This window comes from Rhea americana, unplaced genomic scaffold (genome assembly GCF_003343005.1).
Source record: "Rhea americana isolate MKP2758 unplaced genomic scaffold, rheAme1 scaffold_9, whole genome shotgun sequence".
In the NCBI taxonomy this organism is placed as follows: Eukaryota; Metazoa; Chordata; class Aves; order Rheiformes; family Rheidae; genus Rhea; species Rhea americana.
In genome coordinates, this window is record NW_028187088.1 from 2210838 (window position 1) to 2238309 (window position 27472).

The 27472-nt window shown below is 39.1% G+C and overlaps 1 protein-coding gene across 2 annotated transcripts in view; it reads right to left on the minus strand.

Annotated features, from left to right (window-relative positions):
- PDE3A (phosphodiesterase 3A) overlaps positions 1-27472 on the minus strand; it is a 192038-nt gene that overhangs the window by 18218 nt on the left and 146348 nt on the right. For both annotated transcript variants that reach the window (XM_085324104.1, XM_085324105.1), the window contains 9 exons: positions 26490-26605; positions 22524-22743; positions 18061-18146; positions 17434-17603; positions 16024-16161; positions 8878-8989; positions 5908-6021; positions 4368-4567; positions 2155-2358 (listed from right to left, as the gene is read on the minus strand). In XM_085324104.1, coding sequence (XP_085180230.1) covers positions 2155-2358; positions 4368-4567; positions 5908-6021; positions 8878-8989; positions 16024-16161; positions 17434-17603; positions 18061-18146; positions 22524-22743; positions 26490-26605 — 1360 coding nt within the window. The remainder of the gene's footprint in view (positions 1-2154; positions 2359-4367; positions 4568-5907; positions 6022-8877; positions 8990-16023; positions 16162-17433; positions 17604-18060; positions 18147-22523; positions 22744-26489; positions 26606-27472) is intronic.

Sequence of the window (27472 nt, forward strand, 5' to 3'; positions counted from 1 at the left end):
CTTCTAAACATCCCTTAGTGTAAGAGTGGCTGTCTTTCACTGTCTAATTAAGTTTTGAAATCCAAATCCCTTCTTGGACCACAGCCTTGATCATCAATTATGCAAAAGTTGAAAAAAATTGTTGTGCTATGACTAGATAAAACTTCCTTTTTTATTCCTTGTCGGTAGTTTTCAGACTACAAGCTTTTCTGGTGGATGATGCTTACATGACGTGTATTTGCACTGTCTGCTCTAGAGAAGGATCTCCCTGACTGTTGCCTCAATACACTGAACTACAAGTCAGCAACTCAGTCAAMAACATGATCCTTTACTGCTAATTTTATCTGTGTTGCAGCACCTCCATCCAGAAACAAATGTGTCAGGTTTGCTCTCTAAGATCTCTCCAAAAGCAGTTTTGCTAAGCAAACATAAATAATTTCCTTTTAAGATGGTGATTTCACAAGGAAAGCCACGCTTAGCAACAAACACAGGTTAATATTTTCACCTTCTCTTCTGCTTTTTATTTGGTATATGAGTATTCAAGCAATCAGGAGAGAAAAAGAAGTTAACAGCAGTCATTACAAATCTATAGTGAGCTAGGAGGATGTGATAACTCAGACTGCACTCCTAATTATTTGCAGTGTATCAGATATCACCTTGCCATGGTTACATCTACCATCTTCCAGTCTGATAGATTTAAGCCAAATTTAATTTGCAATATCCTCAATTTATGCCTAATACTTTGTATATACAACTGGTCCAGCTTGTCCATTTCCACAGTTAAGACAGTTTGTCTCTGTGACAAAGCTACAGCAACCACTGGTTTAGCTTGTCTTTTTTCATTGCTTACTAAAACTCACAGACGGGAAGGTTTTGATCGAAGCTGTCAGATCCAAAGGCTTCAAACAACCTAAATTCACTGTGTTTTACTGTGATTGTAGCCCTGATGGGTGAGAATCTGCCAAAACATTTAATGCTTTGAGAGGAAATTAGGTGGGATGAGTGGTCTCAGTGCCTCAAATTAAGACCTAAAGGAACTACTCTGACATCACCAGGGGGGTTGGAGACACGACTAGCAGGGGTGCTCAGATCTTTACAGATCCACAGGATAATGCCCTGTCTACTCTGGACCATAATTTAAGGCCTTTCTTTACAGCTTCTTAGAGCCTGACAAAGAGAGATATGTTACAGAAAATGAAAAAAGAAACCAGTCATACATTCTGAGACTTCAAAATTTCAGGATGCAGGTCCATTCTAAGCTATACCAYAGGAAAATATTTTTCTATATCACTAAAACAGCTACAAGGTCTCAGTCCAGGACTGGAAACAAACTGCGCTTGGTGTTATACAAAACCCAAGAAGGTGGTGCCAACTCCAAACAAGGGATCATCTAGGTAACATATCTACAGCTTTGAGGGATGATTGTTTCACATTATATTGAAATGATACAAAAATTTTTCAGAATAGGCTCCCAGTGCTGTCATTTTATATTCACTGAATGGAGTGTGCAGGTAAGATATCTTCAGTGACTTTGCCCATTTGAAACCAAGTGGGACAGAAAGATCATCTTTCCATTGCATTGGAAATTTGAATTTCAAAATTTTTACGATTTCTGTGCTTTTCTAATACAACAGTAGGATTAAACTGATAAAATAAACAGTGAATAATCAGACGTTATAGAAGCTCGGTAACACAGCTTCCTATGTGTGCCTGGGTGTGCCAGGTAAAAAAGGCAGCTGGCTACTAAAATCACCATGAAAGCTGCAATTTTCACACAACAGGGTTTTTAATCTGATCACCTTCTGAAAGTACAAGCAGAGTAAATTTGTCTGTCCAGTTCCTCTTCCCAGTAACATCAGCTTTTCCCTCCTCAGTCCCTTCTGTACTGATGCTGCTGAGCTCATGGGTAGCAGGCAAGAGGAGTTCTACAGCCTGAACGATTGTGCCTGTCTGCTCCCACATCTACCTCATTTTCTATGTTATCAATGGGACGACAGATCCTGTCTTAAACCATGCCTGAAAAAAAACTAAGTATATATATGTTTCACTAAGTTTAAAAAATACTTTTGGCAAAAAGAGCAACACAAACAGCTTCTTCAGTCTTTTCTCTGTGATGCTACTAAGTCCTGCAAACTTTTCTGACCGTACACCAGAAACGCAAACTGATCTTGTTACCTTGGCATTGAATCTGGCAACGAAATCAAAGTGTTTCTTCARGTCAGTAGCCAAAATTGCCTCAATGACAAGGAAGCGGAAATGCTTGAATTCCACGTGGTCGAGGTTGACTAAGAAGTTGTACTCTGGCCGGGACATGAACAGGTTCCAGGCAGCAGCTGCATGGTGGTTCTCCAAAACAGAGCGGTCATTGTACAGCACAGCCTGCAACAACAACATATGCAATTAAAAGCTTAGAAACCTCTTAGCAAAGGAAATACTGCAACACAGAAATAAGAATGGGAATAATGGATGAGAGAGGTTCAGTAGATTTTTTTTTTTTTTAATATTCACCCAAGAAGTGATTTCGGCAGGACTAATAGCAAAAATCTGTATCATATGACTGAACTGCATTATATGACAATAAATGAATCTGTTTCTGCCTGCGAATAATGATGAATGGCTAAGACAATACAGGTGCGTTTTATGTATATGTGTAATACAATCACTACTACAAAACGTAGTACCTCACTGTTTCTTAGAACTAATCTCATTAGTAACAGGGACTGTGTTATGTAACATATGCTCAACCCGACAGATTTCTCAATACTAAAATCCAAAATTGGTTAAATCTTTAACAAGCCAGGAGGAATAACTCTGATAACTCTTTCTTCTTTTACAAACTACATTAAGGAAATACTGAGAAAATGGAATATGAGGGGACAACAATAATCCATAAAATCTTTCCACACAAGCACCATTCAGTGCACTATTTGACTGATGGAAAGAAATGTTTTTGGAAATATGTTTCTATGTAAAACAGATATAAATTTCTTAAGTTTTTATACAAATATATACATAATGTTCAAGTAATAAGACTTTCTTCATTACTTTTCTCTTCAATTAACTTTCTTTCTTTTTGATCACCCAGAGACATCAGTATTTTTTATCCCAGAGGCTAGGTTGCTGAAGCAGCTCAGGTTTACAGTTCATCTTGCCTAACTGCACAGTAAACATTTGAGATAGATATATTCTGCTACCTGGGCCCCGTTCCTGAAGGCAGGCTTTTCGTTCAGCAGCACTTTACCATTACTGAAAGCTGATACTACTTGTGGTGAAAAAGTATCAAAGAAATCAGACGCTGAAAACAAGTTTTGCAAACTTCAGGTGATAACAAATTAAAAGGAATCACAAGAAAAGTGTGAAGACTGTCCATCAATTAACTGTCAAAGTAGCTAATCACCTAACTTCCCTTGATTTTTGCAACTGCAARGCCATAGTACTTTTTTTTCTTAAAATAGATTTAAGGACAGAATATTTCTTCTTTCTCTCTATTTACCCAGCCAGAGTATCTGGGTTCTCAATCACACAAAGATGTTGCAAGGTTTAGAAGTATTGCTATCGCTTCACAGATAGAAACTGAGGCAGAGCAAGGTCAGGTTACTTCTCCTGGAGAGAAAGGAAGTCTGGGTCCAAGCTGGGGGTGTGGGGGGGTGAATCTGGGTATTCCGCACCCCTACCCAACTTTTCCCTGTTAAACCATGTTTTTTTTTTCCTTGTACAAAGAAATGTTTTTCCATACAGTATGCTGAAGGCAGGCAGGTCAGCTATGTAAGATAAGGAAAGACGATCTCATAATTAAGCCAATAAACAGTGACTCAGAATTGCTAAATTCAACTGCCAGCATTGGCAGCAATTTCTATGTAGGTAAGCATCAGCTGTACATTTATAAAACTGAGATGATTTTTTTCCTTATGGAGGCATATGTAAAGATATATTCATAAAAGACTGCAGCTGCTCAGGAACAACAGAAAATATGTTAAGACCACRTACAAACTCATTTGCATGGTGCATTGACAACTATACAGGTGTTCTTTTTATTTTTAACTTTCTGAGCCTTGCTGGGTAGAACAATTCTTCCCTTATTTCACAAACAACTAGTTAAGGATTCCAGATCAGCCAGCAAAACATTGGTCTTTTTATTCACTGCAATATTTCATCAACATCTTTCTTAATACCTCAAATGACTGAGAATGGTGARGGTGTGTAAGGAAACTCTTAACCAGTAATTTCCAAGTTAAGTGATTATTTTCTGTCACTTTAATATGCTACTTCACAACACTTGGTAGAACACGTCTTAGCTGTGCCTCAGGCAAGCCACAGTAAACACTGGCAATGAGAAGCTATCAAAGACCTTGCAAACTTAACAGGAACATCGCTCAAGATTTATTTACCTGAGGAGCACTTGTTGCTACTAAAAAGGCATTGGTCCTTCCTGGATGATCATAATCATGCATGGCTGCAGCAACATAAAGAGCCATCAACTCAAGGGCAGGGATGTTGCCAGCTAGGCATCCGTAGCTGTCATCTGTAGGCATGTATGTCTTYGAAAACACATAGCCCATATGGCCATGAGTGATCCCACTGTCAGAATCTGAGCAGAGATAATTAAATAAACAGAAAAATTCCTTACCACTTTTTCAGTGACTTACCAAAGCAGGTAGGAGCAGTGAAGCAGTAGGAGGTGGGGTGAATTTACAATATACAACCAAATAGCAAACACACCTTGACCTGAATGAATGCTTTCTGATACTGTGCGCATATTCCAGTACAATACTGCATGTAACTGGAAAGAAACAACCTCAGATCCTACTGGGAATCTTCTACCCATCCAGCAGTGTTCTCAAACTACTTAAGTTTTATCAGCTACTGACAATAAGCCATGAATCAATGGCCATGCTGGAGCTTTGTGGGTCACTCAGTCTTCCCACTCCTTCACTTAATTGCTCCACCATATAGATTAGTCTTTGAGATACTAACAGTCAGCTTTATGTATTAGCATTTATTAACTCAATTGGTACAGGTACATGCTTTCCAAGCCAAAGGTCTCGGATTTGCATCTTTGCTGGTAATCCTCTTAACTGCCTCTTTTTGAATCAACTTGAACTTGCCCTTGTCAGAGATGTGTTGCAAGTTTAATCTGCTTGAACAGATCTTGCATGTAAGTAAACAAGCATCTTCCAAAAAACATACCAAAATAAACCAAAACTCAACCTCCTTTATGCAGCCCATCTCACCTCACCTCCTGAGCTTCCAATGAACCTTGCTATGATCATTGACAAAATTTCCCAACAATAAAATCCTTTTTGCACCAAAACATCCCCAAGTGTTTCACAAATGATAAGCACACGCCACACAAACACCACTGAAAAAGCAGAAGAGAAATGTTCTCTATGGAACAAAATCCTGCTTTCAAAAGCTCCCTCAGACTGCCTACAAAATACAAATTAGAGATAGGTCCTCTAATTGCTACAGCTTACCCTTGGGGGAGTAAATAGCAAGGTACAACAAGAAGAGTTTCCTGCATGGAACAATCATAAAACAGTGGACAAGTTGGTCTATCAAACCAGTTGCAAGCTGCAAGGTGATAAGCCTCTCAGTTTAGAGACAGTAAGGAATRGCAAAGGAAGTCTTCACAGCACAGCCAAGCGCCTGGATGTGCAGGTCACTCTCTGCATGTCCCAAGTGGTTTTGTAATAGTAAAACAACGCAGAGTTTGAAAATCTGAGATTCCACACTGCTTCTGGAGCAGTGTAACAAAGCACCACTAACACAGTTTCTCAGAAGAAAAGGCATAAAAAACAAATGATAGTAAACATCAGGATCAATTCCATTCTCTTTAAAGTTATACCCTCCATTATTTGCTTTCATCCAGCAAATTTAATGACAAAAGGTTTAAAAATATAACACAGGGATTTGCACATTTAAATATACCTGAATCGCTTGCTGACCCATGATCATTAACCACAGTTGGGAGTCCTGGGATGGGCTGAGTAGTAAGGTACCAAACAGCATGTAGAACATCAGTTGCATGGATTCTGTTGTGATCTGCRGTACAAAGCAAATGACCAAACATTGAGGATATTTCTGACAGAGGGAAATCAGCACCATCTAGTGGGTGCTGCTCAAGTGACTACATGGCAGTCACTTGAGCAGATATAAATCAAACGCCATCACAGACATGAAAAACAGTGATATTTTCATGTTTTCTGTAAACGCTCAGCTTTCCATTCGTTAATGAGATGAAAGTAAGTTCAGCAAAGAAACAAGGAATCTGATCAATCCTGCCAGCTTCATTCCCTCACTCTAGTGCTTATCTTTTGCTTATTGAATGCCATGGGATAAACATCCACCGAYAAACTCTGGTTTATCCACTTCAGCAGCCACATTTTACCCAACTTCTAAAAACAAGGCAGGCAACACCTGACCCTATGTGAGCAAATTTAGCTGCTGAGCTAGTGGCCCCATTGCAAAATCAAACACAGGATATGTGCACCCTGCACAGTTAAACCAGGTTCTTTCTGGAGCCTTCTGGCCAGAGATAAAAGTTTAGATCCTGGCTGCTGTAATCTGGTTTACTATAAGCTCTCTYTGCAGAAATGAGAGATAAAAAACCCTTCGAGGGTCTTCCCACCAAATCCCTCAAGGCCAGACAAGTTAYCCCACAATCAACACAACTGACTGGRCAGGAATCCCAAACTAGTTCAGCACAAAGCATCATCCAGACATACACTGGCAAGAGCAAGCATGATGCTGAAAGAGGGACATCGCTTTGCTGCACCAGGACGGATGCTTACATCTTGGGTAAAACCACTGAAGGACACAGATTTAAGCCTGTGATTCTGGCTAATTTGGGGCAGAGCGCAAGTATCTTCTACAGTGACTGCTGAAACAAAAGTCTGCTAATCTGAAGAGGTGGGAYGCAGAAAGCATCCGAGAGAGCCAGATTTGCACGCTTGCCACTGCATAGGGATAGGTGAGCACTGCATCTCCTGAGAACAGCCACTTGCCCCCTCTGGAGCAGTGTTGGTGATCCCTTGTTTCGAAGTCCCCCTGTCGCTGTGGTAGCAGCAGCCAGCCCGGATATCCAAAGCCCTGGCACAGAGGGTCTAGGTCATCTAACTGACTCCGCAGTCTACTTCCTGTAATACTTGTTAGTGACCATTAGCTTAACGGCAGAACTACAAGCAGCATAGGAGTGGATTTTTTTTTGAAAGAAGAGAGTAAAATAAGCATGGAAACTTCTCTCTCTCCCCCTTTCCCTAAGTACTGAAAACCTGCCAAGAAAGTAACCTCCTCATGTGAAACCTAGAGGATGGCTACGAATAAGGGTCTGATGCTTTTTGCTGGGGTAAGGACTGGATGAGCATCCTATGAAATCTGTACTAATTCAGTCCAGCTGGAATAGTCACAATTAGTTTGGTGTGAAGAAYTGATTTTTCAGTGCAGCAACTAGAAGACAAAACTGGTGCAGTCCCAACAATTTGTTTTGGTTATTTACCCCTTCACAGAAATGAAAAACTGGAAGGAAATTTAATTTTGTATTAGACAAAATATTCCACTTGACTGAAATGAAACATTTGTAAGAAAAGCCAAGGAAATGAAGGGCTAGATTCACAAAAATTCCTGAGACTCTATGAATAGTTAAGTGTTAAACAAAGTGGAACAGCTCTAGCAGGACAGACTGTGTGGGACATCCACCTATATCCCCTCTGGCTATAATCTGATGCTACAAACCCCTGCTCAGATTCACACACAAGGGAGGATTTGAAATTGGGTTTCTTATTTTCCCAGAAGAGAGTCCAAACCACCTGGCTGGAGGGCATTTTGAGGTAGTTTTCCTTCAATCCCATTCACTGTAGTTGTTCCAATTTGTATTTAACTATTTTCAGAGAGAAAGAAACAGAGATAATATGACTTATTATGCCAGTATTTCAGAAAATTTTCTGTGAAATGGAAGACCAATGAAAGAGGGTGTCCCACATTCCTCAACATAYGGATTATATGCCAGTTAAAAGGGAGAATATCCCCCTCCCTTCTCCTGAAAGAAAAAAAAATGAAGTCCTTCGTAGTTAAAGCAGTTTGGTAAATTTGCTTTGAATTAGTAAATACTTCTGGGATGTCTGAAACCAAGTTTTTTGGTGAATAAATGATTCACACTGAAAAATACCAGTCTAACTGCAGTCACAGAAGTCTAACAGGATGCACTCATCTCCATGGCATTTTCATCCTGCTTTACGAAGCCTGTCTCTTTCRGAAGCACAGCACGACTAGTGTGTAGCAAATCCAAGTCTCTCAAAAGGAAAATGTTTCAAMAAATCCCAGTTGGGGCACTGGGGTATACCCACATCATCAGGAATAGGTACATAATCAGGAAGCTGCCCTTTCTACCTCTAGTAGCTTTACAAGTTTCCAAGTTTGCATAGGATTTGCCCTGGATTATTATTAAACAGCATAAAATATTAAATGCAATCATAAAAAGCCATGTGAGGCTGGGATGCAATAGCAGCCTCTGACTACAGTACCATCTATGTGATGTGGAAAACACAGGAGAAATATTCTTCTCACAAAGCACAAGAAAGCATGTATAAGMATGTATGGTTTCATGCACAGAGTACAGTGAGCTATTGCTATTGAGCATTTCAGCCACCATTTTTTGGTATTTTATTTAGACTTTGCACCACTGTCTTCTGAAACAGTTTGGCATGTTAACTGTGAGCAATGTGTCCTCAGAAGTTGAGGATATACTATTCAAGACAGAGGATGTGTTAAGAAAAAAAAGATAGCTCTTGAAAGAGAAAGTAGCTGCTGCAACTAGAGAGAATAAAGGCTTCAATAAAAATGTGTGTGGATTACACCCAAACTTTGAGGCAACATCATTATCTGTTGGGAATTTTTACTTACACGGTATCTCTCGGTATCCACATTCCAAGGCATGAAAGTAGTTCATAAACTCCCTCACTGGAATTTTAAAGGTTTCAAACAGCCCCATGTCTTCAAAAAGCCTGTATGACACCTGCAAAAAAAAGCAAAACCATCATCTTGCTAAACAGACCAAAAAGAATAAAGATATGAAGAATATTCTGCCAAACYATCGTGTGAAAACCTGCTTTCCTGGAAGTATTTTTCACAAAAACATCATCTGATCCTGCAGTTGCAACAGYAATTTTCATTTCCCTGGAGATGCAGTTACACAAGGAACATACAGGCTATTAACACCAAAAAAATTCTTCTCATTCCTTCATTACCCCCTTCCAGATGTTCTCTTCTTCCTTTTAGACATACAGGTCCCCCATAATTTGCCAGCACCTCATAAGCAGCACATAAAGGAAGATATCCAGAGGTCCTTAGCATCCCCTGTGGGGAAAAAACCCACAAACTTCTCCAGGGAGCATCCATGAGTCAATTCAGTTCCCAGAAAAAGCCAGGAACAGGTAGAGGAAGGATGAAATAGCTTAGAAAAGGAGGAAAAACATGTGAATCCTACACATTTTCTCCTTTCGCTCCCCTCATTTTGGAAGTGAAAGCCAAAAGCTATTTTTCTGCTAGGATTTTGTAGAGCAAGTAGCTTCAGAAACAGAGCTGGTCAAAGTGTTTTTTCATGAAAAGGGGATTGAGGGTATTCAGGAGAGGGTGCATTGAAGGGAGGATGTGAAGGGTTAGCGGGGGAGACATCAGGGCTCACAAATGTAGGCAGCAGCCACTGTAAAACGGAAGAAGTTGAAAACATACTTGAACATTACAACCGAAACAATGGGACACAGTAAAATTACTGTATGATCTTTTCAYTTCTTTCACAAATTGAAGCCTGGAGCCTTTCAGCTTTTTTATTCAGTTACTACTGTTTCTGTCCTTTTGACGCCAGCTATCTGGTAACGATCTGTCTGGAGCCAAACAATTTAAAGTATACTCGAAAAGAAAGTGTTATGAATTCTGTTTCTTGATTTCACACCTCAGTAAAAATCAAATGTCTATCTCGAGCCTTTTCTTGCTCTGTACTATATAGATAGACTGGCACCTGTTAGCTGCATACACATTTAATGAACTCACATTTCAAATGTCCTGCCACTGTGGATTCTTAAAGTAATTCTTAAAAGAAAAAAAAAAGTGAATTTTCAGCCAGAATCACCTTTGTTTTCTTCTCCCTCATGGACATTTCTTTCAKGAAGAACATGCATGTGAACCAACTCAAGCAAAGCTCTACAACAGGCAATGACGCTGCAGACAGGTTGAGTGTGGTTTCTGACAACATCCAGGATTCCCCTCAAATAATGTATCTGCCAGTTTTAACCCCACTGGTTGCCCCAGCTCAGTAAAAGTGCTGCTGGCAATGTGCTCAGAAAAGTCACTGTTGATGGCACTTTCTCTTTGTGGCCACTACTGTTGGCCATAAAAGAAAAGCTCTTTATAGCAAAGGAACTATTGAATTACAGTGCTCTGAAGACATGAATCTGGAAAAAAACTATTCCAGAAAAGAAATTGATGCTGTACACATATGAACATCTGTCTTTGAGATAGAATTCGAGTAAGACAAGCTATATAATATTTTTTGAGAATAAGAGAAGTCTCTCCTTTCTATCTGTAATATGTTATTTGCAAGCTTCAAGACAGCAGAGGTGAGCTAGTGTACACTTAGGAAGCTCTTAGTAGGCTTTTCAGCTAGCTGGTATTTTTTTTTTTTTTTTTTTTTTTTTTTTTGATGGCCATCATAAAGCTGCATAAAATACCTCTAGGTATTTAAAGCTAATTACTAGCAGGGGGTGGGACATGACATGAAGTGGTCATGGCAACTGTTAAATTACCAGGTAATGTCAGGCTTAAACAGGACAGAAAACACCTTCCTGAAGGAGCTGGGAGGAGACACATTATTCTTAAGTGAGACCTGACCCACCACTTCTTTTTTCCCTGCAAACTGACAATGAAAGACTGAAGAAAAGCATATGGGGTTGTTCCTAACAGGGAAAAACTTCTCACTGCCTCAAAGGTCTCTTTACCTGTTATTCTAGCTCTCTCAATTTTTGCATTCTACTGTTCTCCACTTTCTTTGCCCAACAGTCCCTCCCTAATTTTCTTCCATATATGTCTCAATTACTTCTCTTTACTTTTATTCCCCATGTTGTATTTCTTTTCTGCACAAAAAAAACACTGGAGAGAAAATGGAAACGGAGAGAGGGCATCACATTTTGTATGTATTACCAGGATTTTTTTTTTTTTTTTTTTAATGGTCAAATGACTCAGGAATATAATTTCCATTTTGCAAAGAGAACTGATGTGCAACAGGACTCTGGCACTTTTGAAAAACATACTTACAGAAAGCAAAGGACTTCACAAGAATTATAACCCTGGGAAAGAACAAAGTCATCTTTAAAACACTCAGCCGCAGAGGAAAAAAAACCAAAACAAACAAACAAACAAACAAAAAAAAAACGCAAGACTCTCCTGCTCTCCATACGTCCAGAGACTCTCACTGTAACTAATACAAGTAACCAGGTCTCCACAGAGAACAGAATTATGCTGGACCAGGAGGAGGCAGTGAAACTCTGTGTTGCACTAAAAGGGCTGAGGCCAAACCTTCGTAGCAGAAAATCCACTGCGATCGTCTTTATGCCCCACAGCAACAACTGTAGTTGAACTAGGCAGGTCGCCTGCTCAGACGGGGCCTCAGCTTTCATAAAGAGCATCCCCATGCAGAGCACATGCTCCTGTGCACTGACTGCACTGCAGAGACGCAGCCTGCAAGGCAGGAAGGAGACAATCCAAGGGAGAAACAGTGCTTGGCACTTCATAGATGGGGTGGGGGGGGGAAAGTGCCAGGGCCTGTGCAAGGCAAAGCTTTGCACTGTGAAAATGCCATGGGATCCTCCTGGACTGAGGCAGAGCCAAGAGACTGACTTTATGCATAATCTGGATTAGGAACTGCACAAAATTCTGTTTACCTATCYGGAACCACAGCTAAATTAAATTCTCCGGGATTCAGATTACGGTTAAAGAAAGACAAGCTATTTCACACTCTAGTCTAAGATCTCTGAATGGTAAGCTTCATATTTCTAGCAAAATGTCCCTGTAGAAAGAGGAGGCAAAAAACAGTTATTCTGCCGGACTCAARCTTAATGATCTACACTACCAATATCAGACAGACATTTTAAAGAATTAATATCACAAAAGCTTGTTTTTATTCCCCTTCAAATTTTCAACACATTCAGATGGGTAGGATCCACAGGAGTGGAAAAGAAGTGGACCTGACTATGATGGAAACAAATGAAAGCTCTTCCCCGTGACTTGGAGTAAAATGGCATTATTCTCCATGGCCATGAGAAAGGATAAACAGCCAAGCAAGTCATTTAGACATTTGTGTAAAGTTTTCTTTCTTTTGCTCTTTCTTAACAATGATAAGGAGGAAAGAGGTCATAGAAGGTCAGAAAAAAGAAAAAAAAAATGGACATTCATGTCTTCCAGGAAGCCAACTAACTGAATTCTTTGATTTTWWWAAAAAAAGGTAGTTTTGTTTTGTTTTTTTWAAAAAGTAGTTTTGGTACTCGTTGCTTTGAWTTAATCATTTTTAAATGTTGTTCTTTAAAATTCTTCTTCCTCAAACYGCATGTTGCTTCACCAACTCCTCGGCAGTATCATCCGGTGTGCTTCTGCCTGTGCTGCCTGAGCAAGGACAAATGCTCCTCCTGAATGATTTCTACGGGCAGCTTTTTAAAAAATGGGGATTGTTATTCTCATGTAGCTCATCACTTGAGTATTACAGGCACACATAAATGGCTCTTTTCAGAGGACACATGCACAACAGTTTAGGTTAGTAGTTCCCAACGCATTGTTTGCAGGTGACCATCTTGCACTCCTTTTGGCTCTTGTATGTTTYTTCTGCTCTGTGTGGCTTCCTCAGGCTTGCTAACTTGCAGGACAAGGAAGGTTGAGGTCCAATAGCTGAATACGTCCCAACTCTAGGCAAAATAGCTTTTCCACTTTAAAAGCATATAGTCCTCAGCCAGGCCCAGGCAACTAGGATATGAAGGAAACACTTGCAGCAGAAGATAAGGGAGACTGAACAAACAGAAAATTTGGCAAGCGTGGCAGCTTCTACAGCACTCTGTAAACATGGCCATGCTCAAATTGCATGACTTTCTGGCAATAATGAGGTCCACAGATAAGGGCCTGCCACTTAAAGTGCCCAGGTTCCACCTCTAACAAATGCCACTACTCGCACRGGTCGCTGTGACTATCACAGGAATATCCCCAAAGACAGTGTCCCCAGGGCTCTCTCCTTTTTCTGGGGTTCTTCTTTGCAGAAGTCAACACATGATAACAAGATGACCAAATACTCCCCTCGACACCAACCAGRGACGTGTGCACATGCACAGCTACGATGCCCTGCCTCAACGTTGCTCATGTACCAAGAGCGTAGGAGCACCATCAGCATGTGGTCCCTCTGTAAGCCCAGCAATAAAAGGCAAGATAAAAGGCCTATTCTTTTATGCTCTCATTTTTCACTGCTTCCTTTCCAAACCAAATGAGTTTCTCTTTTGCAGGTTTTATTTTATAGGAGATGTAAGAATAGTACTAAAGTGCAAATGAAGACATAATCTAACTTCATGGTCTCTTGTGAAGCATCAGCCTCTGCTGGAGAGCTTTGCTGCTCCTTTCTGAAATGAGACTGATATGTAAATTCCTCTCTAGCCCCTATTATACGTATTTGTTAGCGCCACATTTAGAGTGCTTTCCACTGTAGCTTGCACAAACGCTTTTATGGCTACTGACTTGTTTGGGGTCTTTTTACATGTCTAAATCAATTTAACTTTCCAAAAGGCAGAAACAGACATCTCAAACAGCTTTAAAGACACTAAACCAGCATTTGCTTTCTAAACTGAATGTTTCCCTAGAGGCACACGTCAACTCCTCTTTTTTCCATCTCATAAACTTAACCTAGCAAGGCATACATAGTTAATTCAGCTTGTTAATTTACTTATTTTTTAATGGATGAGTCCATTTAATGGCAATGGATAAATCACTAGGGCTTCAGTTTTCCTTTGTTGAGAATATCCCAGGATATAAAAATTACATAACAAAAAGACAATACTTGTGTTGAAGAAAAAGATTTATTTATTTCAGTTCTCTTACTTCTGAAAACAATTTTACTAGGAACATCTGAGTAGGTGGGGGAAAGAACTAATGGAATGATCTTTATTTTACAAACAAAGTTGAACTTGTTAACATTCTACTCTTGGGGAGTGAGGGTTATTACAAACAGCTGTTACAGAAAACCGAATTTTGATCACAAATAGTATTTAATAAAAACTCTCCATTTATTTCATAGGTCTCATTTTGTGGCACAGCAAAATTGATAGAGGGCTCAGAATGTGTGTAAAAAACAGATGTAAGGAAACAAACTGTGGACTTTACTGCTAACTGAGGGCAGCACAGAAGAACTGTCCAGAGAGGTTTAGCATTCCATGCACCATGTAAAATGATTAAAACTTATGGAGGTATTCATGTAAAACCAGAAGAAAATTTGGGCCATCTAAAGTGTTGGTTATGCTATAGGAAACATGCCTGTGTGTTACTTCCGTTTCTCCTTATGTTTCATTTATGATTTTATAATGTGCTTGCTGTTAGGAACAACATGACGAAGAAGATCKAGAAGAACATTTTTATCTCATGCTCATATCTCCTGCAAAACTATCTAAATGATCATTTATATCCCTACTCGTACCCAGCAGTAATTGGTCTATTTCTCTAGAATTAATCTAGAGAGCTGGTGGACTAGGTAAACATAGATGTCACTTGCCGATCTCCAGAATGATAAAAAGACAAACCACAGAATAAATCTGAATTCATGCAGTGGTTTTCCTGGTTGACCACTGGATAATTGAATGTAGCTGAATAATGGTTAACCACCAAGGGACCAAGATTTGATATAGCATTTTCTGGAGCTTGTGGCATTGAGAACTGCCTGACAGAGAGAGGTTAGTGTAACTGTCCCACCTGATACCAATTAACATATTCACTTCTTTCCAGCACTCATCACTGCATATTGCTCTGTAAAAATCAGCCAGACTCTTGTGTGTTTTTTCCTCCCATCCCTAAATATAATTACTTGCTTTTTCTGTTTAATAGGCTTTTATTTTTCTACAAGAAAAAATGGTTGATTTGTCAGTGTGCCAGGAAGAGGGGAACAACAGAGCAGAAAGTTCAGCCAAGAAAGTGATTATGAAAGCGACATCAATCATGCCGGGTAAATAAGGGCTGTGTCAGCATCTGCATTCAACACATATGAGTGAATGAAAAGAAGGCAGCTGATAAAGAAAGAATCATAAAATTGGCAAGGTTGGAAGGGACCTCTGGAGATCATCTAGTCCAACTCTCGAGCAAGTGGCCCATATGGGGATCAAACCTGCGACCTTAGCATTAGCAGCACCAAGCTCTAACCAACTGAGCTAAACCTGAACCCCATAGTTGGTTCTCACGCCCCAAYTGATAGTAAATTGGGTATTCCCAATCTAATACAGGTCTGAATTTACTATCAAAATGCTGCCTTTTCAAAGGTGAGGGAATGTAGAAAGGGCATTTTTTTTCTTCCTTCTAGAAACCTTAGTTTCTTGCACAGCCTGACTGAATTGTCTAGGATAAAAAAGGACAAAATGTATTTTCTGTATCAAAATATATTTTCTCTATTTTCTGCATCAACTGAATATTTTCACCGTTTAGCCCTCATACCCATGAGAAATCCTGTCACAGTGTTTGGTAAAGGGTAACAGCAGCTCCTGCAGGAAGGGGAGAATATTTAGAAAGGTTTACCTAAACTCACTGGTGGAGATACAGAAGACCAAATAGATGTGCGTTTTCTCTCTCACATTTTTAAATAAAAAAAGAAGAAAAAAGAGTAAAGAGTTTAATGAGAAAGAGTTCACATTGCCAGTTTTGAACTGGGTGACAGGGTTCATAATTCATCAGATGACCAGTTTATGAGGACAATGAGCCTAACCTTGCTTTGTCTAAATGTGTCAATAATATATCCTGTCATCTCAGACAATACATCCTTCTTACCTGACTGAGAATTCGACCACATTTCTTTCCAATTTTTTCCACCAGATCAAAGATTGGGAAATTCCAACTGTTTAGTTGCTCCATCAGGGGGTCCAAGTTGTCCATAACCAGGGGCTCAGGAGCAAGTACAGGCTTGTCCTATGCCAGAAATCAGAATAGAGAGAAATTTTAGTTCTATGAAGCATCTCATACAAAAATTCAGGCTCTTAGAAACTCAGGCCAGATTACATTAGCTGTAAACTGATGGTAGTTTACACAGCTCAGTGGAGATGTCCCCATTTCTACCAGCCCTGAAGTTAGTCCCTCTCCTTTATAATTTGTTTCACTTGAGTGAATAGGAAATTCCGTAKATGAAACATCAGTCTCTGAATTTATCCATGAGAGTCATTCATTCATGGGAATCATTCATTCACTTCCAAGGGAGGCATTCTGCTTCATTGTAAAATTTGCTGCAGTACAGAGGGGAAAATGTTCAGTTGCTGCTTCACCATCAGGAACCATTCATTATAGTTTAACATGGCTAACCAGGCATGTTCCAAGGGAAAACCTGCCCTTCTTATACAGAAACATACCTATTTTTCAAGGTCTTCAAATAAAAGATAGGGGGCATTCCCCTCTTTTCTTATGTCTCCCTGTATACTTCTGCACATTTCATCATTACTAAGAAACAGCAATTGAATAAAATCCAAAATATCTCGAGAAAAATGACTTCTCTCATCATGTTCAACTCCAATTCAGCAGATGACAAGAAATTTTACAAGAGCATGGCAGCATAAATTTATTAGTTGTTATACAGGAGGGTATGGAAAATTGTACAGCCTTCTTTCTACACCAGAGTCAAACCCTACAGTTGACTGCAGGAATCACAGAAAGACCAGCACGTGTCAATGTTCAACGCACTGCTATGTGCTTATGTTCAAGACAGATGATGACAATGATGTCATGTGGTACCCTCTGAAAAGCGTTAATTTGTTTTAAAATATGGACCACCATATATAATAACCAAGATTACAAGGCCATTGAGAAGCTGAAGTGGTGGAACAGAAAGGCTATATATAACACTGGTAATACTTTTCCTTCCAGTCTATTCCCTTTAAAGGCAACGTTAACACAGAAGCCAAACATTTCGTACGTGCCTAATGCCAGATCCATAAGCTTGTATTTAATCATCAAAATAGATGGTTAGTGTCTCACAAGTGGTCAGTGCTTAGCATCTCCCACATGTTTCAATGGTCCTTTAAATTCTGCAAACTCAGACCTCCTATCATGAGGTAGCAGCCTACTTACTGGCGCTTAAAGCAGCAGGTGCTGCTTAAAACCTGGGGTGCTTATTTTTTTCTTTCTTTTTTTTCCCTGCAGTGCTTCGGTACACACAGACTGCATGGTGAGAGTAGAGCTTAAACAAGCTACCTCAGGAGGTATCAATGGGTGCAGGATGATAGTCTCAGGTGCGTATGTCCTACAGACGGATCCCTTCCGTGTCTGTTCTTTGGAGCAATCTGTCTCGTCATCATTTTGTACAATGTCGCTGCTGTCACTATTGTTGGTCTCGTAGTCAGAAGTGGCTTGCGCAGGATCATCTACAACACAAATCACAAAGCTAGTTGTGAGAACAGCGAGGACTGCATGAAAGTCATCCTGTGACCTTCTGAGTATAGCAACAGGATCTCTGACTCATAATACATATGTGCTGCTTGGCTGGGTCAATAGCTGGACAATCTGTCCAAAGGTATTAAATTATATGTCCTGCAGAGTGTAAAAACCGGGATCAGGGATTGAAGTGTGAAAGAATTTTTGTGAACTATTATTTGACATGGCTGGGTTAGATGAGGGAGAGACCACTTTATATTTCAACTCTATTCTTCCACAGTATTTTGCATGTGTTGTAAAAGCACAAGGGAAAGGAGCCTCAAAGGCAGTTTCTGTGGTCTCATCTACATAAATTCTCCTTTTACATGGGACAGGCAAAGCTACCCTTTCAACAAATGATTACTAAATTTCAAAGAATGAAGAGATCTGTGATTAACAAAGAGTTACCTGTTCTATTCAGGGTGTGTGTGGTACCATTGCCTCTGTCTAGAGTCCCATCACTAGCTTCTATTTGGTTATAGGGTCTGCCACAGCTGAAACACAACATCAGGAAACATACACAATATAAAGACCCATGCATATTAGACAGTCTTACATTAAACTATTTCCTGCTGGCAGTACAAGATTATGTCATATGATGTAAGTTATGTTGTAGTTATGCATATTCTCAAGATAAAATTACAAGAATGCGCTGAARTTTTATCAGAAATTAGGAATATAAGAAGATAGTTTCATACCTTGGCTTAACTGTCCATCTCCATTAGGTTTGTGTTGTCAACAGTAAATCTATACCAGGTTATTTTTTAAAAAAATATATTTAATATTTTCTAAGTTTACCAGTACAAAAGCCAAAACATCTCTGTGCAACAACTGTGCTATAAATATAAACTGAAGAAGATGATGAAAATTTAATAGAGTGCCACAGAATCTTATCTAACTCAAGTTGAATAYGGCCATGCAGTGGATTTATTCTCCTCTTCTTGCCTGAATCTTGCATATGTTCCTCTTTAATAATGCAAAAAGGTAAGATGTTGCTACTTCAGTGACAACACAGCAGCTACAGCAGAACCAACGGGGTGTTTTGGACAGAGAATGAAGTGAGTGATTTGGCATCCAGACATTTAGCAATGGAACAATATGACAAGCAGTTTGCTTCACCATTCCCAAAACAGAAAGACATTGTGGGAAGCATAACCCCACCGAGGCCTTTCCAGATGACTGGCTCTTCCTTTCCATTATGATGCTTTATTCCTTCTGTGTGATTCCCTTTCAGCCCTGAACAGAAATTCAGTACCAGCTGGAACATCTCAAATTACAATGTCCCAACAYGATTGAATCCAGGGCCTGAAGGAACAATGATATAGCATGAAAACATTAAGAGAAYTTAACAATTCTGAGGCACCATTTAGCAGACTTTTAGCAAACCTTTCCATGAAAAACAGGCATTCTTAAATCTCTTACTCTGGCTGCATTCAGTATTTTGTGCCATATCTTACCTAGAACAGTCCTYRCAGGGCAACTATTAGAAAATTAYTTAGAGTAGTGTGACTTTATATTAYRAACTTAAGAGCAATGTACGTGCACCATATAAGAACGGCTGAAATCCTGAGCTTGATGGTTGTGCAAAGGTCAGCCARAATATATTCTGGAGTTTGGTATGCCCTGCAAAAGTAATCAATTCCTGAAAAGAATTTGAAACAAAAACACAAATCTGTATATAATGATACATGTGGTACATTTCCAAACAAATGAATCTCAAAAAAAAAAAAAAAAATCTATTCATTTCTCTCTTCCACAATCCTTGTGGTTTCCACAGTGTCGATGCTAGCACKTTAAAAAAGTAAAGGTTTTAAGAAGAGCAGAGTCTTTCACTGGTTGTGATGCTACACGGCTTTCCTGTTATTATGAACACCAGAATATATACAAATTCATACTGATTTAGTACGTTCGATACACATAAAATACCATATCTAAAAATAATTACTGAACTACCTAACAGAACACTTGATATTGACCCTCCATCAGAAGTAAACTTACCTATGCAGCTTTAAATCAATTCCCTTCATGCATTGTAATACAGTTTTTAACCACAAGACTCTGTAATATTTTTTCACAGGATCTCTGCCTCATTCATGGAGCAGAATCAATAGTGAYTATTTAAAATGTATTTTAACTGTGTTGCCTGGTATATATCCTTGTTACTACACTTTCTTCAAACTCTGCTATCCCATCACATCTCACTTTGTGTGAAGATCCTGGGTGGATATGATTCAAAGCACTGAATCCRTCAAAAGTTTATTCCTTTTTACTTATTTATTTATTTTTGCCTAGTTGAGGTTTGCTGACTTYGTATTGTTTCATAGCAAGGCAGCTTTTTGCCAGTAAATGTAGAGGACTGCATATCATGAAGACTAGCATTCTACATAGTGAATGCCCAAGTTTGAAAGATTTATTCCCAGTGTCTGTTAATTCAATTCTCTTAGTATGTCTGAGAGAATTTCATATTTCTATGTATTTCATAGTTTTTTTATACTATGCTTATATTGGTAAAGAGGGGGGCATTATTTATGTGCTATTGGTTCAGCTTCTATGGGGGATACAATATCTCTATACATTAATGGCTAGAAATGTGATAATGCTTATGGATTTTAAGTGAGGGGTAAAGGGATGGTGGTTTTATTAGTATTAGCGGATGCCACTTCTATTAGCAGTAATTACATCATAACATTTTAAATAATGTGCTTCTTTAAAATAATCAACAACRAAGTCTATGCCAACATTGTAATTATTTGCACTGCTTACAAAACATAAGCATTTAAGAACAAGGAAATTAAGAACTTAACTATGCTATACAGCCCACATAGACCAAACAGGTAGTAGCCACATTAATGCTAATAAGCATTTAATCATAGAATCATAGAATAGAATCATAGAATCGGTAAGGTTGGAAGGGACCTCTGGAGATCATCTAGTCCAACCTCCCTGCTCAAGCTGGGTCACCTAGAGCATGTTAGGCAGGRTTGCATCCAGGCAGGCCTTGAAGATCTCCAGAGAAGGARACTCCACAACCTCYCTGGGCAACCTGGTCCAGKGCTCTGTCACTCTCACAGKGAAGAAATTCCYCCTCAYGGTCAGGCAGAACTTCCTGTGCTTCAATTTCTGCCCATTGCCTCTTGTCCTGTCACATGGGACAACTGAAAAGAGTTTGTCCCCGTCCCCTTGACACCCTCCCTTCAGGTACTTATGCACATTGATAAGATCCCCCATCAGTCTTCTCTTCCCCAGGCTACACAAGCCCAACTCTCACAGCTGTTCCTCATAAGAAAGATACTCCAGCCCTCTGATCATCTTCGTAGCCCTACGCTGGACTCTCTCCAGTAGCTCCATGTCTCTCTTGTACTGGGGAGCCCAGAACTGGACACAGGACTCGAGATGAGGCCTCCCCAGGGCTGAGTAGAGGGGCAGGATCACCTTCCTCCACCTGCTGGCAACATTCTTCCTAATGCAACCCAGGAGACCATTGGCCTTCTTGGTCTACACATATGCAGAAAATGTTTTTCATTACTATCTACAACAACCTTAACACTGACAGGGGCTTTTTATTCGTTATTATTTTAGTCATTTTAATGTAACAGTTATATAACTACTCTCTTTTAATGTGGTACTGCCAGTGATAACTGTTAATAGCTAAAGTAATGATCAGTATTTTGTTGAAACACTAATCTACACACAGTTTAAGAGGACAGTACCACTTCTATGGTACATTTCTTATATGTAACRCAGGTTTCATTTCAGATGAATCAGTGCAAATCTCAGTTTTGCAATATCTCCGAAAACTTTGAAAAGCATTTTATTTCTATTTAGATACCTACCCTTGGCTTTAGAAGCCTGTCAGCATCCCAACCTGAACTCATGTCAGTATGATTTTCTTGAGCAAATTTGCAGCCTCTGTTTTGAGTTTCTCACTCCCGCTTCCTAATCTGCACATAGCATATGGAGACACAGCCAAAGTCACATGACTCTGAGGCGAGAAATTAAGTACTATTTCCAAAGATAGTCAAAMGTGATAGCATTAAACCCAACACATTGCCTCAGGTGACATGCTGTCCACTGGCTATGGAACAGGCTTCTAAATAYTGACGTTTACCACTATCTGAACTGGACATATATTGCAAGCTCCTGTAATCTAATTTAACAGCAGATGAGTCCTGTTTGAGAAGTTAAGCAGAACAGCCTTTTTTCTAAATGCTGATTTTGCAGGGTAGGTCTATATACTCTAATAACAAGACACCTCAAAATGTGCAATTAAACTGTCTTACCGTAACTTTCAGCAGCAGGAAGAACTCAAATGCAGCTGGCTTCCAAAAAGAAATCCCAATTTTACATAACCTGATTATCCTAGGGAGGACATAATCCACCCATTCTGAGACAGTGCCCACAGTAACACAACCTTCAGGTATTAMTGGAACATGTTGTCAGACACTTATCAGCGGACTATAGGCCAGCAGCTTTCAAATCTTAATAATCACATTTTTGCATCAGATACTGCCCATTTTGAAAGCCCTAGCAGGTGACCTTAAAGCGACTGTTCATGTTTAGAGCATGGCATGAGATACAGTAGGCGATAACATGAAATCAAACTCAGGGATCTGCAACTAACAGACAAAGAATTCAAGAATTAGACTATGTTTCTAACATAAGTAAAAGATGTGAATGTAGTTAACTTGTCTTGTACATTAAAAGCACTGTGTAGCATCAAACTACACAATTACTCACACACTAAGAGCTGCTCAGATATGGTGAAATACTGATATACAATGCTGCAGCAAATTAAAGGATCTTGTATGTGGGTCAGTTGTTTGCAAGGACAATGTGAAATGATTTCAGTCCGTATCAAATTACTGTCTTACCTGCTGCAAATAACAGAGGAGCTGATAATGGGGTCTGACACGCTCGGTGCACTTTGAGTAGAAGTTAAGACTTTATGTGGCTTTAAGCCTTGCTTAGTGTCARTATCTGTAGAGTCTGGAAATGACATGGAAGATGTTTTTCCTGTAGGACTTGCAGCAGGGGTCCCCTGAACTGGTGAATGGCATGGAGAGGTGAGAGGCGAAATATTTGGAGGGATACCTGGGAAGAGAAAAGAAGAGTCTGCTCAATTAATAGAAGTAGCATGTGGACGTATGAATTCACTGTGCAGAAATACTCCACTGGAGATGCAGAGGTAACARCAGAGCTTCCAAACTGAAAAATAACGAAAAACTCTCCCTATAATTTGAGMCGAGCTCCTGGCTGTCACAGAGAGATGAAGCTCCATTAATATCAGTGGCTTCCACCTGCTGAAGATCTGGCTGAAAACACGAAGCGTATTCTGCCTGCTGAGAAGAATGCACAAACTGACGAGGCATGAAATCAAAGTTATGAATTAGTGGCATCACAACTGGTATCAGCATGTTCTAGGTACAGAAGCAMCAAACTCCATCCAATTCCCAGTCTCACCCTCAGTTTCTCTTTGCTTGACTCTCTCCATCTGTAAACCARGAATAAGAAAGGCTTGCCTGCTTTCCCACCAAATTTGATTTTTTACACATGAAAAGTAGCAACAAACCAAAAGCCCCAATATTTAGCAGTAGCAAGTTATAGTAAAATAAAATATTGCACTTACAATGTTGCCATTTCCACATTCCTCCTAGAKGGTGCAGCTTGAGACTACTCTTAAATATCTGTTGTTCACTGTGGRGAGACTTGTGACCATTACCTGTATGGTTTGGTACTGTACACCTGAGCTAATGCATGAGAAACTACACACGTTCACACGTGCACCCAATAGCAGGGTGCAGTTCTCTCTGTCCCCACCTCTACCTGAGTACCACTACCAAGATAAAATACTGCAGCCTGTCCAGGGTTTGAGATAAAGAGTTACACACTCTTTGAATCCCCTTGAGATTTTTTTTTTAGTTCTCAGACAAAAAAAAAGGTCTCATTCACAATGAAGTGCAAGGGAGTAAACACTATCTATCTTAAAAGGAAATATATGTAAATTGACATTCCTCCTGAGCTTTGTTCCAAAGTCCRTAAGAGACCAGCCCTGGTTCATTTACTATGTTCATCCACAGAGCCAAATGATATAAAGAGCTCAGGAGCTTTAACTATTTCTATGTTTGAATTGTGCCCATTACCCAAACGCGTACCAGACACAGATGCAGCAATTAGCTTTGAACAAGGCAATATGTTGACCTAAGTTTATGAACTATTAACCTCACAGGATATACGCATACTGCTCCAGTGTTTTTCCTGATAACAAYTTACTGCGATATGAGGTTGAAATATGACTTACTGTTGACAATCTGAGACTTCAAAATAAATATCTGACAATTATCACACTGTTATTTTGGGATATCCAGCATCTCCAAAGTTTTGATTAGGCAAATACTTCAGCAAGCATATGGTATGTATTACTGACTTAACTCAACCACTGCAACTATGCAACCCTGAGATCAGAAACCTATGGCCTATAGAAAAATTTTAAAAAAGTTATCAGATGGCCATGACATCTGATTAAATTACATTAAAATACAGAAAGCTGTTTCATATTTACTAATCATTTGAGATACCTGCTTTCCATCCAACAAAAATATGTATTTAAAAATATTTCACAGTCTGTCATTTGCACAGACAATCTAAATCAATTTATAATCTTTCTTACCAGGTAATCTTCATGACTCTTAGAGAATACAATAAATAAATTTTCTTTATCAATTTCTAGCTAACCTTGGGAATTGAAACAGTAACTTTTGCAATAACATCTCTAACCATAGCTGTCTTTCTGGGTTCCTGTCCCCTGAAATGTTTTTTTAAGTGTAATTTGTCAGAGTAGGCAGCCAAAAATAAGTAAATCTACCAGAAAAGTACAAATCTACCTTCAATAATCCAATATTTAACTGTCCATTGCCAAAGTGAGAGAAAACCTCTTGCCACGGCAACCAGTTTTGAACAATCAAAGTAAGAGAAGAGGATAAATACTAGGGAAATCTTTTAAGTATATCCATCTGTTTTGGTACTCCAGAACTTGCACACGTGTGCAGTGTTTAAGAAATAAAACAGTTAATTRGATATTGAAATTTCATATGTGAAATTACATATGAAAACACTTGAACTTACCTTAGAGCTTTGCCAAAATTGGTGTAACTATCACTACTTTAAAATACTAATATTTTAGAGCATAATTAAAGTTACATTCCATAGATTAACATTTATTAACATRTTTATTAACATAACCTAGATTTACAAATTTATCTAGATAAACTCTTAGCAAGAATTATTACATWTTGCCAATGAAGCTAAAATATAAAAGTTTAATTGATAATAATCAGGAAAAAAAAATCTTTAGATGGAACATGAAAACAAATAATAATTAAAAATGTATGATTTTAAAAAGTCATTTTGACAGTTGTGAACTGTCAAAATATGACTCTTCTGCACAAAGACTTGAGCCAAAACATTACACAGTCCTCTGGGAACTGCTTGTGATAGACCGGAGCTCTCCATTCATCACTGGGGAGCTCWCTTCTCTGTGCAGCAGAGATGACTACTTACACTTTCTGGAAGAAGAACAGACAAAAGATAAACTGACTCATTTTCCAAGTGCAAAATATTAACGCCTCCTTTTTGGGTTATTTGGTTTATCCCTGAAAATCCAATACAAGTCTAAGTTGTGTTTGTTTTATTTTAAAACAAATTCCTGGATTCTTGGCACTATATCCCATTATATTCAAGTTTAATTTTATTCATTTGCTTATGACCACTATTCTTTTAAGATGATATTATATAATTTAATATACTGCAGTATACACTGCAGTATAACAAAGCAGCTTTGGTACCAGAAGACATTAGACTCTCCAGATGATTGAAGAAGAGATGTGATGTGATGTGACAGTGCAGAATAATTGTGCAGCCATATTAATCTCTAAATTTGGATTCTCTGACTTTTTGGATATCAGGCTTCAGGCATCTATCAAGTTCCATCTGATGTGTGGGTGGTCACTATTTCCGAATGCCATTATTGCAAATTAGTAAGAAACACAGGCTGATTAAAAAAAAAAAAAAAGTGGCCTTGTGATCATTTTCATTTGCAAGTTAAAGCATGGCTAAATATCATCGTACCCTGGATTCATATGGGGAAAAGAACCACATTACTATGGACTGTGACTGCTTCATGATGGTCCTACTGCATATTTCACTGTCAATTAGAAAGTCACTTTCTCCAATTCTTTCCCTCAGTTAAAATATAAGYCACTTCTTTAACATCCTAAATGATGAGTAAAAAAATCACAGTTTCTCATCTTTAAACATCAGTAAGAGCTACCTATATTTTCGCAATAATGAATATGCAGAGACAAATCTATGAGTTATAACAGTTTCATCTCAGATGTGTTTGTGCAAAATAGGGTCAGTTGCTGCCTACAAGTCCAAATGGTATATGTGGGTTGTGCTTCAGGAAACTGCAGTCAGACAATATACAGAGACAGTTAATTTAACAAACGTTATAGAAAACATTTGGTTCTTAACCTTAGTGTAGTCAAGGGAATTGCATGAATATAAATCACAGCACAATTTAGTGTAGCACCCACTGCATCATTTCATGACTAACCTCCATAAAGCATAAAAGTCAAAACATTTACACTGGCATTAGCATGAGCTATAGTATTTTAAGCCACACTGTTTTTAAATAAAGGAAATAACCGTATTCATACTGATGGGAAAATGAGAAAAGATACAGATTGGACAGGGACCAAAAGCAGCTGCATGTGTTAGTCACCAAGTTTCCCAGGCAATGAGGCTAAAAGGGCTTCACAGAACCCAGGGCATCGACTCACCTTGCCGACTCTGCCTTTTGGCATTCAGGTGGTTTGTAGAAGACATGGCATAGGACGCGGAGAAGGACCTGCTTTTCGTGATTGTCATCAGAATCGAGCTGTTCCAAGAGTCAGTGCTGGAAAACGAGARGGCAAATAACCGTGGTTCAAATCGGTGCAGACTGTGAAAGGCTGCATGGTGGAACTGAAGTTTGGAGCAACAGCAAGAACGACGTGATACCCAGATAGCACAAACTCTCTAATGAGGAAAACAGTATTTATCTGCTGGTTGAATTAATATTTGTGAAGAGCTCAGCATTGTATTCAGCAGAAATATTTACAATGCAGGCACTCCAAAGTTGGACTTCCTTCAGTGTCCAGGCCTATTCACTTTATTTATACAAAGATGTCTTCTTTATATTGTTCTGACAGTACAAAGASGCTTAAAAGTAGACTTGAAATAAGTTACATTTATACCCTCTTTTAATGCCTCCTTACAAGAACCAGAAGTGCCAGAAGTTCTCAATGTAAATGAAAAATCAGTCTCCTTGACTTCTCTGGTGCGACTGCCAGCACAGATACTGTTAACCCTTTTGGCCCCAAAGGAGCTCCTCAGGAGGCACGATTCGCCTCAGAAGACCCTGCTAGYGGTGTGCCTCTTCTCTGGGTAAAGCACTTCATGCTCTAGCCAGCTTAAATTCATGTTGCATCTCAAAAAAATTCCTATTGATGTGCTCTGAAGAGGAMTGGCTGCTGATGTAAGAGAAACTCATTAAAGAAAAAAAAAAGGTGTATGTGTGTGTGTGCRTGTTTGTGGAAAAAACAAATGGTGGTGCCTTAWAACAGGATGGGTGCATAGTTTTAGCTTTCACTATGTATCAGATGATGCCAAACAGCTCTGTGAAGTAGGAGAACTGCATTTATCATCGTTTTCTTGAATGACAGTCATCAGAGGTCAGCTCCATGCAATGATGTAGCACAGCCTTTCATGTTGAGGCCAGTGA